The sequence below is a fragment of the Rhinoraja longicauda genome, chromosome 12 (assembly GCF_053455715.1).
Source record: "Rhinoraja longicauda isolate Sanriku21f chromosome 12, sRhiLon1.1, whole genome shotgun sequence".
Taxonomy (NCBI): Eukaryota; Metazoa; Chordata; class Chondrichthyes; order Rajiformes; family Arhynchobatidae; genus Rhinoraja; species Rhinoraja longicauda.
Window position 1 is genome coordinate 36,891,551 of NC_135964.1, and position 15,030 is coordinate 36,906,580.

Genomic DNA, 15,030 nt, shown 5'->3' on the forward strand with positions numbered 1-15,030 from the left:
CAAAGCTAATTAACTTAAATAATCTAAACAGAAAATGGCCTTTATATATTGCTGCAAGTTTTAATTTTGTCAGAGTCATTGAATCATACAGCATGGACCCAGGCCCCTCAGCCCTACTTGTCCATTCCGACCGAAATGTCCCATCTAAGTTAGTCCCATTGGCCCACGTTTAGCCCATATCCCTCCAAATGTTGTCTATTCATCTGTCGGTCTAAGAAAAAACAATTAAAATTTGTCAAACTTCTCATTCTAGCTAACACACTCGAATCACAGCAGTATTCTGATAGACTTTTTCCGCCCCCGTCCAAAGCCTCTACATCCTTCCTGTGATGGGGCACCCAGAAATACACACAATACTCCAAATGTGTTCTAACCAAAGTTTTATAAACTTGGGGTAAATGTGGGCAAATGGGACGAGCTTAGATGGGACAAGTTTTATAAACCTTCAACATGACTTCCTGACTCTTACATTCTATGCCCCGAATGATGAAGGTGAGGATATCATATGCCTTCTCGACCACTCTATCTACTTGTGTTGTCATTTTCAGGGAGCGGTGGACTTGGACTCCAAGATCACTAAGTGTATCAATACTGTTAAAGGTCTTACCGTTAACTGTATACTTTCCCCTTATATTTGACCTCCCAAAGTGCAACACCTCACACTTGCTCAGATTAAGCTAGATCTGTAATTTCTCCTCCCATATCTGTAACTGATTGATATCCCACTGTATCCTTGGACAGCCGTCCCCATTGTCTAAACTCCACCAATTTTGATCTGCAATATTACTGCCCAATATGCACGTCGTTTATATATATATATCACAAACAGCAGAGGTCCCAGCACAGATTCCTATTGAACACCACTAGTCACAGACAGGTTGACACCCTTCCACCACAATTCTTTGTCTTCAAGGGGCAATTCAATTATGAATCAAAGTTACCAAGTTACAGTGGATCCCATGCATCTTAGTCTTCTGGATTAGCCTACCATGAAGGACTTTATCAAATACCCGACTAAGATCCAAGGAGACACCATCCACTACCCTTCCCCATCAATCACCCTTGTCACCTCCTCGAAAAACTGAATCAAGTTACTAAGACATGACCCTGCCTTGAACAAAGCCATGCTGACTGTCCCTAATGATCTCATTCTCTTAAAAATGTTCTTTTCGTAAAGTTTTTACAACCTTATTGCACCCTGAAGCGCTTGGCTGTTCATGCATTACTTTTGGAGTGCTATTACTCAAGAGGATGGGGCCAATATTGCAGCCAATCTGTACACCACAAACAGAAATGGGCCATTTAAGATTGTGCAATGAATGTTGTCAAAGCCATTGGGAGGTTCCTTTTCCAACAGAAGTGTTTGGGCTGTTTAGTCAGCTTGTTTTAACTTGTGCAGAATCAAGAATTGATGTTTAAGAATGAAAATAAAGGATCAACATAAATGGACAATATATGGACAAGTAAATGACAACATAGTTAGAAACATAGAAACATAGAAAATAGGTGCAGGAGTAGGCCATTCGGCCCTTCGAGCCTGCACCGCCATTCAATATGATCATGGCTGATCATCCAGCTCAGTAACCTGTACCTGCCTTCTCTCCATACCCCCTGATCCCTTTAGCCACAAGGGCCACATCTAACTCCCTCTTAAATATAGCCAATGAACTGGCCTCAACTACCTTCTGTGGCAGAGAATTCCACAGACTCACCACTCTCTGTATGAAGAAATGTTTTCTCATCTCGGTCCTAAAAGACTTCCCCCTTATCCTTAAGCTGTGACCCCTGGTTCTGGACTTCCCCAACATCGGGAACAATCTTCCCGCATCTAGCACGGTAGCGCAGCGGTAGAGTTGCTGCTTTACAGCGAATGCAGCGCCGGAGACTCAGGTTCGATCCTGACTACGGGTGCTGCACTGTAAGGAGTTTGTACGTTCTCCCCGTGACCTGCGTGGGTTTTCTCCGAGATCTTCGGTTTCCTCCCACACTCCAAAGACGTACAGGTATGTAGGTTAATTGGCTGGGTAAATGTAAAAATTGTCCCTAGTGGGTGTAGGATAGTGTTAATGTACGGGGATCGCTGGGCGGCACGGACTTGGTGGGCCGAAAAGGCCTGTTTCCGGCTGTATATATATGATATGATATGATATGATAACCCCTTAAGAATTTTATATGTTTCTATAAGATCCCCCCTCAGTCTTCTAAATTCCAGCGAGTATAAGCCTAGTCTATCCAGTCTTTCTTCATATGAAAGTCCTGCCATCCCAGGGATCAATCTGGTGAACCTTCTCTGTACTCCCTCTAAGGCTAGTTGTCCTTTGAAGACAGAGATGCAATGATTTTTTTTCTCTAGAGGCGTATGAATCTTTGGAATGTTCTACCTCAAAGATCAGTGGAAATAGTCTTTTGAGTATTTTTATGGCAGAGGTAAATCAGTAAGCATTGAGATAAAAATTGCTGAAGCTAGGTAGGAAGGCAGAGTAAAGACAATATTCATATCAACCGTGATCTTATTAAAAGAAGCTGGTAGACAATAATCATATCAACTGTGATAGACAATAGACAATAGACAATAGACAATAGGTGCAGGAGGAGGCCATTCAGCCCTTTGAGCCAGCACCGCCATTCAATGTGATCATGGCTGATCATTCACAATCAGTACCCCGTTCCTGCCTTTTCCCCATACTGCATGATCTTATTAAAATGGCAGGGCAGGTTGATGGCCTCATCCTGCTCAAGTTATCTTGTTAGGAAATGGAGCTCTTCTGACAATGTTGCATTCCCTCCAACAACCTACTCAAGACCAGCAGGGGGCAACAGCAACCTCTCCTAACATTGAGATGCAAGCAGCATACTGCATTACACGTACCTTTGCAGTGGAGTGCTAGGCATGATACATACAATAACCAGACATGATTTCTTAAAAATATGTAAAATATCGAAATACAATGGGTTGGGGAGGAAATAACAGTGTTGGAAGTGTTAGAAGGTCTATGAGGAAAACCAAGACTTACTCAAAGGCAAGGTAGGTCACCAGTGTTACAGCGAGCAGAATTGATGACAGACCACAGCCTATATACGTAATGAAAGTAAGGATCTTCTCGTTCGTTTCATCGATGATAAAGTCTCTGGAAAGAGCCTATGGAAACAACAGCAAAGTTGAAATTACAGTAATGTTTCATTTCATGGAGTTCAGCTTGGTAGGTATTGGCAAAATAACTCCATGCTATACTTTTGGTTAAATCATTATTTGAGTTATTTGTGTTTAAACATTTAATTTCTCCATCCAACATTTCTCTAAGTTCTGTTTTAATGTGGGTATCTACCAGCTTCTTTTAAATAGGTATGCAGCTTGTCAACTATTTATCCACTGATGTCCTCAATGGTAAATAGATTTACAGTCTCTGGAAAAGGCATTTGAGAGGAGATGAGGAAAATAATCGTAATAGGAAGGAACTGCAGATGCAGGTTTATACCAAAGATAGACACAAAGGGCTGGAGTAACTCAGTGAGTCAGGCAGCATCTCGGGAGAAAAATGATAGGTGATGTTTTGCGTCGGGACCCTTCTTCAGACCGACCTGAAACGTCACCGATCCTTTTTCTCTAGAGATCTGGCCTGACCTGCTGAGTTACTCCAGCACTTTATTTCTATCTGAGGAAACGAATTGTCTACTTGAGGCTGTTAGTGATGTGGAATTCATTTTACCAAGAGGGATAGGAGGGGCAGAAAATCCTCATCATATTTAAACAGTACATGAAAAGCTGTGACTTGCAAGCACTGTAGATCCACTGCTGGGATGTGGAATTAGGATCAGAGACCTCTTTAGACTGTAGGTCACAATGAATTTTTTATGATTCTCTCCATGAGTGGTCCCCTTAGGCTTCTAAACCACAACCGTCAATCCTCTTTACAAGATCACAGTTCTGTAGCCACTCTAAAAATCTGCCTGGGAATGATTTCTTGCCATGATGCAAGTCATACCCAGGTTTCAACACCTGAGCAAATTACAGCCCATACACAAGAGCAAGCGTTTGGGATACGGGCTGCATGGATTTGTCGGCTGCTGCAAGCATCTTCTGCCAGGTGGGAACTCAGTCTGCAGCAATATCCGAGTGGTTGATATAGCTATGCTCTGCATTTGGCTGGCTTCTGGTTTGACTTCAATATCTTGTCAGGTGGCTGCATTTCTGATTTGCAAACAGTCTAGGACACATAAAGTTCCCAAGAAAGGGACTCTTGGGAGGACCTGTAATCTCAGTAAAATGCTCAATGTATAAATTGATGTTCCATGCTAGGATTCTCTCAAAATCTTCCTCTCCAGCCCTCCAAAAAATAATCAGTTTCAACATTCAAGAATCAGAGGGTATAGGTATAAGGGGAGAGGGGCAGGATTTAATAGGAGCCTAAAGGGCAACTTTTAAACTCAGAGGGTGGTGGGTATATGGAATGAGATGCCAGATGAAGTAGTTGAGGCAGGTTGTATAAAAGCATTTAAAAAATACTTGGATATGTACATGGATAGGAAAGGTTAAGAGGGATATGGGCCAAATCTGGGCAAATGGAACTAGTTTAAATGGAGTATCTTGTCGGCATAGACAAATTGTGCAAAGGGCCCACTTTTATGCTGTATGACTCTTTGACTATAGGACTAACTTTGTGAGTTCAGCAATTTGCTGGTTATGATATTAACCAGTCTCAAACCACAGGTTAAATATGGCTGAACATCCAAGCTGTAATAAACACCCAAGTTACTATTTTTGTTTGTCAGAGCTTGTTGTGTGGCATTTTGTGGCCAGTATCAAGTAGAATTATCCTGAAACCTGTATGTTTAGACTTTCATTGGTTATAAAGGTTCAAAATGCTGAGATCATAAAAGACCTTTTCCAAGTCAGGAAGAATAATAAGATATTTTTATTGGCTATCAAAATTCCAGGCATTACGCTAGTTAGAGTATAACCTATTTTATTTCTTTTTAATAATTGTACTTCGAAAATTGTGCAGGCATTTCAATCAGATTTGACAAGGGTTGAGTTCATGGCAAGAATGGCCTTTGTGATGCAGTTTAGCTCAATTTAGTTTAGTTTAGTTTAGTGTAGAGAGTCTGAATAGAAACAGGCCCTTCGGCACCCAAAGTCCACACCGACCAGTGATCCCCGCCCACTAACACTAACCTACACAATAGGAACAATTTACAATTTCTTCCAAAGCCAATTAACCGACAAAACCTGTACATCTTTGGAGTGTGGAAGGAAACTGGAGCACCCGGAGAAACCCCTCACAGGTCAATAGACAATGGACAATAGGTGCAGGAGTAGGCCATTCGGCCCCTCGAGCCAGCACCGCCATTCAATGTGATCATGGCTGATCATTCTCAATCAGTACCCCGTTCCTGCTTTCTCCCCATACCCCCTGACTCCGCTATCCTTAAGAGCTCTATCTAGCTCTCTCTTGAATGTATTCAGAGAATTGGCCTCCACTGCCCTCTGAGGCAGAGAATTCCACAGATTCACAACTCTCTGACTGAAAAAGTTTTTCCTCATCTCTGTTCTAAATGGCCTACTCCTTATTCTTAAACTGTGGCCCCTGGTTCTGGACTCCCCCAACATTGGGAACATATTTCCTGCCTCTAATGTGTCCAACCCCTTAATAATCTTATATGTTTCGATAAGATCCCCTCTCATCCTTCTAAATTCCAGTGTATACAAGCCTAGTCGCTCCAGTCTTTCAACATATGACAGTCCCGCCATTCCGGGGATTAACCTAGTAAACCTATGCTGCACGCCCTCAATAGCAATTGCAAGGTCACGGGGAGAACATACAAACATACATACAGACAGCACCAGTGGTCAGGATCAAACCCGCTTTAAGGCAGCAACTCTACCGCTGCACTACAGTGCCGCCCAAATTGTGAAGTCTTTACTCCTGTTCACATACCAGTAAGATTCCAAAGTGTGTGAGATGGTCACATTCACACATTGTCTCATGGGAACCATTCAATACTGTAGTATTGCAACCATCTGGATTCCATCCACCGCTACCATCTGCAAGTGTACAAAGGTACAGAATAACTATAACCATCTGAAAATAAATTCTGCCATTCAAGAAGCAAATTCTTTTGGCTCCTCTCCAGATATCATGTAGGCAGAATGGGTTGTATTAAAGCATACAGAATGAGTTTGATAAATTATGGAATTGGATTGAACAATAACAATGGAAAGTTAATGCAGGCAAGTAAAAGTACTGTTAATGGGCAAGTTAAACAAAATGCTATACATATGTGAATATGACATGAAGTACTTACTATTTTCACTGAAGTCCCAGAACACACACTGTACATAAGTATTATTCTGCAATCATAGAACACAATGTAGACAATAATTATTTATTTATTTGGTTCAGAATTAAAATGCAAAATAGGCATGACTTGTATAGAATTAATTATCTATTTTTCCAACTATGATCAACATATTGAATTTTCTTACAACAAATACCTGGATGTGTATCTCATAAAAAGGATTTGGATGAATCATTTATTTTCATCAACCTTTCAGACATCAGACCCTACACGTGCCAATTAAAGTGTGTTCAATGGTTCAGTCAGAGGATTGTGGGTTCAATTCCCAATGAAGGACAAAAATCAAGGCAAATCTCAGGACAATGCTGAGTGAGCATTGCCGAGGCTACCATTTTCTGGACTGACATACTTAACTGAGGCCCTGTTTGTTATTTTTTTAATAAGAGTCCAGGAATTACCCAGGTCAATATTTATTCCTCCATTAACATCATTAAAAACTAGCTGGTCTGGTCATTATTGCCTGTGGATGCATCTGTGCACAAATTGGCTTTTGTATTTCTTTAACAGCATTTGGGATATTTTGGTTTACTGCATAAAAACACATCCTTTTTTCACTTATTCCCTGGCAAAGAAATGTTTCCTATTTCATTTTCTCGAACAGCGTACCTGGTTTAGGTCATATAAGACAATAACTCCAGATGCTGGTACAAATCGAAGGTATTTATTCACAAAATGCTGGAGTAACTCAGCAGGTCAGGCAGCATCTCAGGAGAGAAGGAATGGTGACGTTTCGGGTCGAGACCCTTCTTCAGACTGATGTCAGGGGGCGGGACAAAGGAAGGATATAGGTGGAGACAGGAAGCTAGAGGGAGATCTGGGAAGGGGGTGGGGAAGAGAGGGACAGAGGAACTATCTAAAGTGGGAGAAGTCGATGTTCATACCACTGGGCTGCAAGCTGCCCAGGCAAAATGTGAGGTGCTGTTCCTCCAATTTCCAGTGGGCCTCACTATGGCACTGGAGGAGGCCCATGACAGAAAGGTCAGACTGGGAATGGGAGGGGAAGTTGAAGTGCTCGGCCACCGGGAGACCAGTTTGGCCAACGCGGACAGAGCGCAGGTGTTGAGCGAAGCGATCGCCGAACCTGCGCTTGGTTTCGCCGATGTAAATAAGTTGACATCTGGAGCAGCGGATGCAATAGATGAGGTTTAGGTCATGTTCTTGTTTGTATTTATTTTCTTTAACTCATCAATCGCTCTTAGGTCCTTTCAGGAATGCTTCTATTGAAGGGTGAAGAGCCCTTAAGAAACAGTGATATCTGTAGTCCTTCCGTCTGACACCATGTGTTATTATTCACTATCCTTCTTGATAGATTGCACAATTCCAATCATCAGAGCAATTAGAATGACATAAAATGCTTCAGAGCAGATTGGCAGCTGCACATTCAACCTTAATCAATTTGACATTTTACTCTTAATTATATTTGACCTGATTTTGTCTCAGCTTCATCGTAGACATAGTGAAGGACAGGTCAGCCTATTGCTGTAGATAACTGTCAACTATCCCCTTCTTCATTGTCAATACACAGCACTTGCACCCATGTTCAGAACATAGCACAGTACAGCACAGAAACAGACTCTTTGGCCCACTATATCTCTGCCAACCATTATACCAAATTAAACTAATCCTATGTGTTCTTTAACCTTCCTTTTCCTGCATACTCGTGCGCCTGCCAAAATGCATCTTTAAAATTGCTATTCTACTGTTTCCACCACCTCCCCGAGCGCATTTTATGCATCTGCCACTCTCTGTGTAAATCGCTTTTAAACTTTCCTCATACTTTAAAGCTATGCCTTCTGTGATTTGACATTTCCTTCCTGGTGTAAAAAAACCCTCTATCTACCATGATTATGACTCTCTTAACATTATAAACTTCTATCTGGCCTTTCGTCACTTCTGATGCCCCAGAGAAAAAATGCAAGTTTGTTCAACCTCTCCTTTTAGTTGAGATTCTCTAATCCATGCAATATCCTGGTGAATCCTTCTGCAGCCTCTACAAAGCTTCCTCATCCTTCCCATAATGGAGCAATTAAAACAACATGCTTCAAATGTAGCTGAACCAAAGTTTTATATAGCCACAAATTGACTTGTCAACTTTTATATGCAATAAAGGCAAGCATGTTGCATGCAATATTTAGGGATTTCTTTATTGAATTTAATTTACCAGAAATCAGTCCAAAATAAAAATATACTTTTATAGCTTGTGACATTACATTAAATATATATATTTTTAAATATGATTCTTATATTTTACTTTGTTATAGCCGCAGAAAATTGCCAGCGACCTCTGACTGGGAACCCAGTGCATATCATTTATGTGTATTAAAGAGCAATCATCGATCTTGGTAATACCTCAGTGGGTTCAATGTTCCTGAACATGATTCGGACTGGGTCCGTCAAGTTAGCGATGCTGAGGTTTGCAACGCTGGATCCAATGATGTAACTGTTCAAGATAGTTGTATTCTCCAAGCTGGGATCCTGATAACACATGGAACACATTGTTAAAATGATAAGAATAGTAAAGTCAGATACAAAGACTCACATTGTCCCCAACCAATAACTAGATCTCCCTGTTGCTAACTCTTTTCATTCCCCTTCCCATTCCCATGGCAATCTTTCCTTCCTAGGCCACCTCTGTTGCCAGACTTAGGCCACTTGCAAACTGGAAGAATAGCAACTCATATTATACCTGGGTAGCTTTCAATACAATTGTATGAACATTGATTTCTCCAAAGTTAAACTCTGCTACTTCCTCTCTTTCATATACTTATCTTTCCTTCATCTGGTAAAAAATAAACATAACACCACATATGGCGGTGTTTAGTGGAGCAAGTCTCAGAGAAATTCTGGTCCAATTTGACTGAAGCAGGCCATTAACTATCGGTAGTAAAGAAAGCAAACTCAATGTTAACATTTAGTTCAATGGGGCTTGTATACAAAAACAGGGATGTAATGCTGAGGCTCGATAAGGCACGAGTAAGGCAGCACTTGGAATATGGTGAAGAATTTTGGGCACCATTTGTGAGGAAGGATGTGCTAGCTCTGGAGATGGTCCAGAGGAGGTTTACAAGAATGATCCCAGGAATGAGTAGGTTAACCAATGATGAGTGTTTGTCAGCACTGGGCCTGTACTCGCTGGAGTTTAGAAGAATGAGGGGGGGACCTCATTAAAACGTAGAAAAGTGAAAGGCTTGGATAGAGTGGATATGGAGAGAGTTTCCACTAGTGGAATAGTCTAGAACTAGAGGTCATACCCTCAGAATTAAAGGACTTTCTTTTCGGAAGAAGATGAGGAGCAATTTCTTTTGTCAGAGGGTGGTGAATCTGTGGAATTCTTTGCCACAGAAGGCTGTGGAGGCCAAGTCAGTGGATATTTTTACGGCAGAGGTAGATAAATTCTTGATTAGAACAGCTGTCAGAGGATATGGGGAGAAGGCAGGAGAATGGGGTTAGGAGTGAGAGATAGATCAGCCATGATTGAATGGTGGAGTAGACGTGATGAGCCAAATGGCCTAATTCTACTCCTATCACTTATGACATAATTATTATTAATTAGTCCATTGTATCAGCTACCTGCATTTGGAAAGGCAAGGATTGATTAGGGATAATCAGCATAGTTTTGAGCATAGGGTATTATGACTCATGAATTTAATTAATTTTTTTGAAGAGGTTTCCAAGAATATTGATGTGGGAAATACAGAAATCATTATCTACACGGACTTCTGCAAGGCCTTTACAAGGTAGGCTGGTCTCGAAGGATGAATCACAAGGGATCCAGGGCAAGCTGGCCATTTGGATACAAAAGATAGACACAAGGTGCTGGAGTAACTCAGCGGGACAGGCAGCATCTCTGGAAAGAAGGAATGGGTGATGTTTCGGGTCAAGACCAAGTAAGTTGTTTTTCAGACTGGAGGCCTGTAACAATTAACGTGCCAGAGGGATTTTTCTGGGTCCATTGTTCTTCGTTATTTATATTAATTATTTAGATATGGATATAGGTGGCATTGTTAGTTGGTGGGCTGATGGCACTAAAACTGATGGGAGAGGGCCATAAATAAGATTATCCATGATTCAACAAGGCCGCAATCAACTTGGTCCATAAGTCAATAACCCCCCTTTCCCCCACTCTCTCCTCCCCCCACCCCCCCTTTCCCCCACTCCCTCCTCCTCCCATCCCCCACATTATCTCCTCCCCAGCCCCACTCTCACTCTCCCCAGCCCCACTCACTCTCCCCCACACCCTCTCTCCTCCACCCCTCCTCACCCACCCCCGCCTCCCCCATCTCTCCCCCCTCCCTCACCCCTCTCCCACCCCTACCCTCCACCCACTCGCATTCTCACTGTCCCCCTCCCCATTCTCCCCCACCCCTTCTTCCCCACCCCCACTATCCCCTGACCCCCACTGTCCCTCTTCCCCCCTACCCCCACTCTCTTCCCCCCACCACCATCCCCCTTCCCCCCACACCCCCTCTCTCCTCCCCCACCCTCCCCGTCCTTTCACTCTCACTGTCCGCTTCCACCCCACCCACCTTACCCCCTTTCCTTCCCCCCACTCTCCCCTCTTCCCTGACCCTCACTGTCCCCCTTCCCTCCCACCCCCTCTCTCTCTCCCCCGCACCACCACCAGCCCCCCCCCCGCTGTCCCCCTCCCCAGTCCCACTCTCCCTCCCACCCCCACTCTCTGCTCCTCCCAACCTCCCCCACTCTCCCCTCTTTTCTGACCCACACTGCCCCCCTTCTCCCCAGCACCACTCTCTCATCCCCCCACCACCATCCCCTCTCCTGCTGTCCCCTTCCCCCCACCCCTCCTCCTCCCCACCCGCACTCTGCCCTCCTCCCCAGTCCCACTCTCCCTCTCACCCCCACTCGCACTTTCCCCCACCCCCCCGTTTCCCCCACACTCCCTTCCCCACCATCCCCACATTCTCTCCTCCCCCAGCCCCACTCTCACTCTCCCTCTTCCCCACCCCCCCGCTCTCCTCCACCCCTCCTCCCCCACCCTCTCCTCCCCTCACCCCCCTCCTACCCCCACTCCACCCACTGCAGCTGGAGTTTAATTCTGAAAAATGTGATTGTTGCCTTTAATAAGGCAAACCAGCGCAGGACTTACTCAGTAAATGTTAGGGCTCTGGGGAGTGGAGTTGAACAGAGAAACGTAAGGTTTCCCTGCCAGAGCAAAAAATGTCATTAAATTGAAAAGAGTGCAAAAAAAGATGTTACTGATCTGAAAGGTTTGAGTTGTAAGTAGAGGTTGGATAGGCTGGGGTTTTTTTTTTTTCGGACCGTAGGAGGTTGAGAAGTCACCTTACAGAGATAGATATAATCACGAGGGGCATAGATAAGGTGAATAACCACAGTTTGTTCTCTAAAACTAGAATCTAAAACTAGAGGGATAGGTTTAAGATGAGAAGGGAAAGATTTAATATACATTTTTTCACCTACAGGATGGTGCATCAGATGCCAGTGGTACCTGATGGCATAAGTTTTAGGAACAGAATTAGTGCATTTGGCCCATCAAGTCTACTCCAGCATTCAATCATGGCTGATCTATGGCTGATCATGGCATCTACCATCAAATACCACTGAATCTGTATGTGGTGCCTCTGTACCACAAACAAAGGAGGTAGCAGAGGGGGGTATAATTACTGTATTTTAGACACTTGGCAGATACATGGATAGGAAAGGTTTGAAGATGTGGGCCAAGCACTGGCAAGTAGGACCAGCTCAGCTGGATATCTTGGTCGGCAGGGTTGAGTTGGGCCAAAGAACTTGTTTCCATGCTGTATAGTTCTATAACTCTAAAACCAAAGATAAACAAAAAGAGTCATTGGAATTCTACCTGGAAGAGTGTTGCTCTTTGATAGAAGGTGAATTGAACTCTTGAAGCTATCTCCTGATCCTCTGATGTCAGGTTGTTCAGTAATGAAGGTGGAAGTGTAATAACTGCAAAGTTTTCTTGAGGGATTCCTTCATCCAGGGAAACCTGCAAAATGAGACAAATATTTGCACAGATCATTGGGACTCAGGTAGCAAGAATCTGTTTCTTAAGAAGTGTTTGGAGGTTCTGGACAGCAAATTTCAAGTTTCTAAATTTAACAGATATCATTGTAGATTTACATTTCAAGAGATATATGTAGCTAAGGACCATTAAGTTCCAAGCAAACTTCTTTCTTTTTTTTCCTCAAACATTTATAAACAAGGTGGAAACTTTGACTGCACGGTACCTGCAGGTTGGTGATGTTACTGATGCGGAAATTGGCTCCACCGAAGCCTGTGCTGTTGACTTTGGACACAGCCAGTGCCAAGGAGGACGAGGTGATGTTTATTGATTCAGTTGTGAAGTTCAGCCTCAGCCCTATCGTGTCCACAATCTGTATCAGTCTAGTCAAGAACAATATCTGTTAGCAGCTGGCAGGATTTTAAGTGTGCAAATAAACAGGAAAAAGAAAGAGTTGGACATTGTTTTGAGTGGCTGTCTACCATTTGCAGCCTGATCTGCTCAAAGAAATGGTTTGAGATTTTTACCAATATTAATACCAACCCTTACTCCATCAAAAAATGCTACTTTTTAAAACATATAGAAGTAGATAGAGGAATGCACAGCAAATTATTGAATGCATAAGGTGCTTCCATTGGCATTAGACTTTTCCCCTTTGTTTGGCCTTCCAAAGTGCAACACCTGATCATACAAAAGTGGATGGTTTTGAAGATAGTGAAGATGGTTGTGAACGATTGCAGCAGGATCTTGATCGATTGGCCAGGTGGGCTGAGGAATGGTGGATGGCATTTAATACAGAGAAGTGTGAGGTGTTCCATTTTGGGACGTCTAACAAGGGCAGGCCCTACACATAGAATGGTCGGCCTCTGGCGAGTGTTGTAGAGCAGAGGGATAAGATCATGAGAGGAATAGATTGGGTGGATGCACAGAGTCTCTTGCCCAGAGTAGGGGAACCAAGAACCAGAGGACATAGATTCAAGATGAAGGGTAAAAAGATTTAATAGGAATCTGAGGGGTAACTTTTTCACACAAAGAGTGGTGGGTGTGTGGAACAAGCTGCCAGAGGAGGTAGTTGAGGCCGGGACTTAAACAACATTTAAGAAACAGTTAGACAGGTACATGGATAGGACAAGTTTGGAGGGATATGGACCAAGTGCAAGCAGATGGGACTAGTGTAGCTGGGACATGTTGGCCGGCATGGGCAAGTTGGCTGAAGGGCCTGTATCTGAAGGGCCTATGACTCTATGACCTCACACTTGCCCAGAATAAACTCCATCTACTATTTCTCTGTCTGTATTTGTAACTGATCTATATTCTGCTGTATCCTGTAACAGCCTTCTTCATTATTTACAACGCCACCAACGTTTGCCTACAATTGACAAATTCTGCATTTAAAAACATCAAATGCCTCATCTGGGAACACTTTGGAAGATACCTATATTTTTTAGCTTTCTTTGTGGATAAAAATCCATCAACCGTACAGATACTCAATATGATCTTATTTATTGTTCTGTAGATATCTAGGGCAAATGGCAACCCTGAACAATGTATGAGAAAGTTTCAAGAGGAGGGTGACTGACTTCTCTTCATATCATTTTGGGGGATTTGGATATCATTGACAAGTACCAGCTTCTACTGCTCACCCCTAATATTCATTGAGGTGGTGGTGAACCTCCACTTTGAACTATTGCAACCACTCTGGTGAAGGTGCTTAAAACAGTGCTGTCATGTACAATGTTTCATGTACAAATGAAGGGTTGATTATATATTTCCAAGTCAGGATGTTGGTGTGTAACATGGAAGAGAGCCTGCAGATGGTAGTGTTCTGCCAACGTGCGGCCCATATGCTTCTTGGTGTAGGACACATATCTGGTAGTTATTGTAAGAGGACTCTGCAAGGGTAACAACAGTGCATTTTGTAGATGGAATGCACCGCAACCAATGTGGACCTGTAGTGGAGGGATTTAATACTCAGAGTGGTGGGCAGGGCACCATTTTAGTGGGTTCCTCTGTCCTTGATGGAGTAGAATTTCTTGAGAGCTGCTTGAGCCACACTCACTCATGCGGGATCCCAGATCTGATCCCACACTATGTTTAAATGGAGTGAGGAATGAGAGCTAGATCACCAATGTTTGAATATTAATCAATCTATCACCCATGGATAGTTGTACCTATTTGAATGTACCTGTGTTGTCGCCGATCAACTGGACTCTGACAACTTGCATTGATTTCCAAACACACTTTGTTTACTAATGCACAAGGAGAGCAGCACAGCCCCAATTGGCGAAGTACTCTGAAATTCTACTCAGAACGATCACATTTTTATACAGATTTTGACCCTTGGAATTATGCACAATTTCTAATTTCTTATCATCAATTGTAATACGTTCTCAAAACACTAATACAAATGCAACAACACTAATGCAACTAAAACTACATGCTATTTAATCCTTTATTTAATTTTCTATATTAAGAACCTTGTAGTGTGCGTCAAGGAATACCCATTCCAAACATTGGAGTACATCGATGAATATCTATCAGGAACATTGGTGTGCATCAATGAATGCCTAAAGGTTGTTGTGCTGTACAGCTATCTTAATCTTGTCATACTGCAGTTTCCATATTGTGCTCTACAGCTCTCTTAGCCTTTGTCAAACTGCAGCTTCCACACCTGTAGG

At 43.0% G+C, this 15,030-nt stretch overlaps 1 protein-coding gene across 1 annotated transcript in view; it reads right to left on the reverse strand.

The window, feature by feature from the left end:
• LOC144598450 (adhesion G-protein coupled receptor G2-like) overlaps window positions 1-15,030 on the reverse strand; it is a 47,428-nt gene that overhangs the window by 17,354 nt on the left and 15,044 nt on the right. The window contains exons 4-9 of the mRNA XM_078408591.1: window positions 12,579-12,735; window positions 12,194-12,337; window positions 8,707-8,832; window positions 6,304-6,349; window positions 5,937-6,043; window positions 3,015-3,139 (exon numbers count right to left, since the gene is read on the reverse strand). Of these exons, the coding sequence (XP_078264717.1) occupies window positions 3,015-3,139; window positions 5,937-6,043; window positions 6,304-6,349; window positions 8,707-8,832; window positions 12,194-12,337; window positions 12,579-12,735 (705 nt within the window). The remainder of the gene's footprint in view (window positions 1-3,014; window positions 3,140-5,936; window positions 6,044-6,303; window positions 6,350-8,706; window positions 8,833-12,193; window positions 12,338-12,578; window positions 12,736-15,030) is intronic.